The sequence below is a fragment of the Aplysia californica genome, unplaced genomic scaffold (genome assembly GCF_000002075.1).
Source record: "Aplysia californica isolate F4 #8 unplaced genomic scaffold, AplCal3.0 scaffold00097, whole genome shotgun sequence".
NCBI lineage: Eukaryota > Metazoa > Mollusca > Gastropoda > Aplysiida > Aplysiidae > Aplysia > Aplysia californica.
In genome coordinates this window covers 1,551,536-1,552,805 of record NW_004797367.1, presented here as the reverse complement: position 1 = coordinate 1,552,805, position 1,270 = coordinate 1,551,536, and the positions used below count along the sequence as shown (strand labels likewise).

Below are 1,270 nucleotides of genomic sequence, written 5' to 3'. Positions count from 1 at the left end.
CACTCCCACCCCCTTTCAACACACCTCCTCACCCACCCACCCAACCCTCTCCTTTTCTCCGGGCCAGGGTCTGTTCATCTACCCCGACGGCTCCCGCTACGAAGGCAACTGGGTGGACGACCTCAAGGACGGCACGGGCAAATACACCTACATCAACGGCGACACCTATGAAGGCGACTGGAAGAAGGGACTGAGACACGGCAAAGGAACCTATACGTACGCTCAGGACGGCTCCAAATACACGTAAGGCTGAACCACTGCTACCGGGATACCTGGAGGTGTCATCTCTAACTCAGAGGTTGACGTGTAATGACTCTCCATCTTTCACGGTCACGAGTTGCCGTTGCGCATACTGCCATATTCAGGCCAGTCCATGTTCTTATGAAGGCTGAACCACTATAATTATTATAATGATGTCGGTGGTGGGCTAGTTGTAAGGCTCCCGGACCTGTAATCGTGAGGACGCGTGTTCGCGGGTTCGGCGGTTCGAGGCTTAGTTGATAAGGGCGTCAAGCGCAACGTTGGGCCCATGATGGCGCCGGCAGTCTAGTGGATAGGCTGCCGGACTCGTAGTCATGAGGTTACGGGTTCGGGGTTCAAGTTTCAAGGTTCGAGGCTTAGGCCCGACATTTTGGTGCACTTTGGGAAAGGCGCTTTACGCCATCTTTCCTCATTACACTCAGGTAAGAATGGTTACTGGGTTTGTACCGCGCAAGATCATGTCAATTTGTCAGTGTTGGAGGGCTTAATCGGCTGCTTGCACTGTATGCCTAGCTAGAAGCTGAGAATGTTTCTGGGTGCTCTGTGGTGGGTTGTGGTAATAATATCAATAGACTGTAAGGCACATACAACTTGCAGCTGAGGGGGAAATATCATATCCTTCTCAGCCAGTGTTGGCCCTTACAGGCAGGGTCTGAAGCCCACCGTTTAAATGTTTTAAGCTGTGTCGATGGGGAGTAAATAAAATACGCCTACACTAATCTTTTTAAAACCGTTCACCAGGGGATCCTGGCGCAAGGGCAAATGGGAAGGATTCGGGGAGTACCAGTACGCAAACTTCAAATACTGCGGCCGTTTCCGAGACAACAAGGTAAGTTACAATGTTTTCCTTTCATCATTGATGGCTTTTTAATTATATGCATTTTATCTATAAAACCTTTGTCATCATCAGTATCATCATACAAATACAGAGCCTGTGAGCTGCCAGGTCCCTCAGTCAGTCAGTTAGTCCGTCTGTCTGTCTATCTGTCGGTCTGTTTGTCTATCTGTC

At 49.8% G+C, this 1,270-nt stretch overlaps 1 protein-coding gene across 1 annotated transcript in view; it reads left to right on the top strand.

Annotated features, from left to right (window-relative positions):
- Positions 1–1,090, top strand: part of LOC101858397 (radial spoke head 1 homolog) — a gene marked incomplete at its 3' end in the record, with an annotated part of 5,463 nt that extends 4,373 nt beyond the window's left edge. The window contains 2 exon segments of the mRNA XM_013080737.1: positions 68–243; positions 1,003–1,090. Of these exon segments, the coding sequence (XP_012936191.1) occupies positions 68–243; positions 1,003–1,090 (264 nt within the window).
- Between the last annotated feature and the right edge of the window lie 180 nt (positions 1,091–1,270).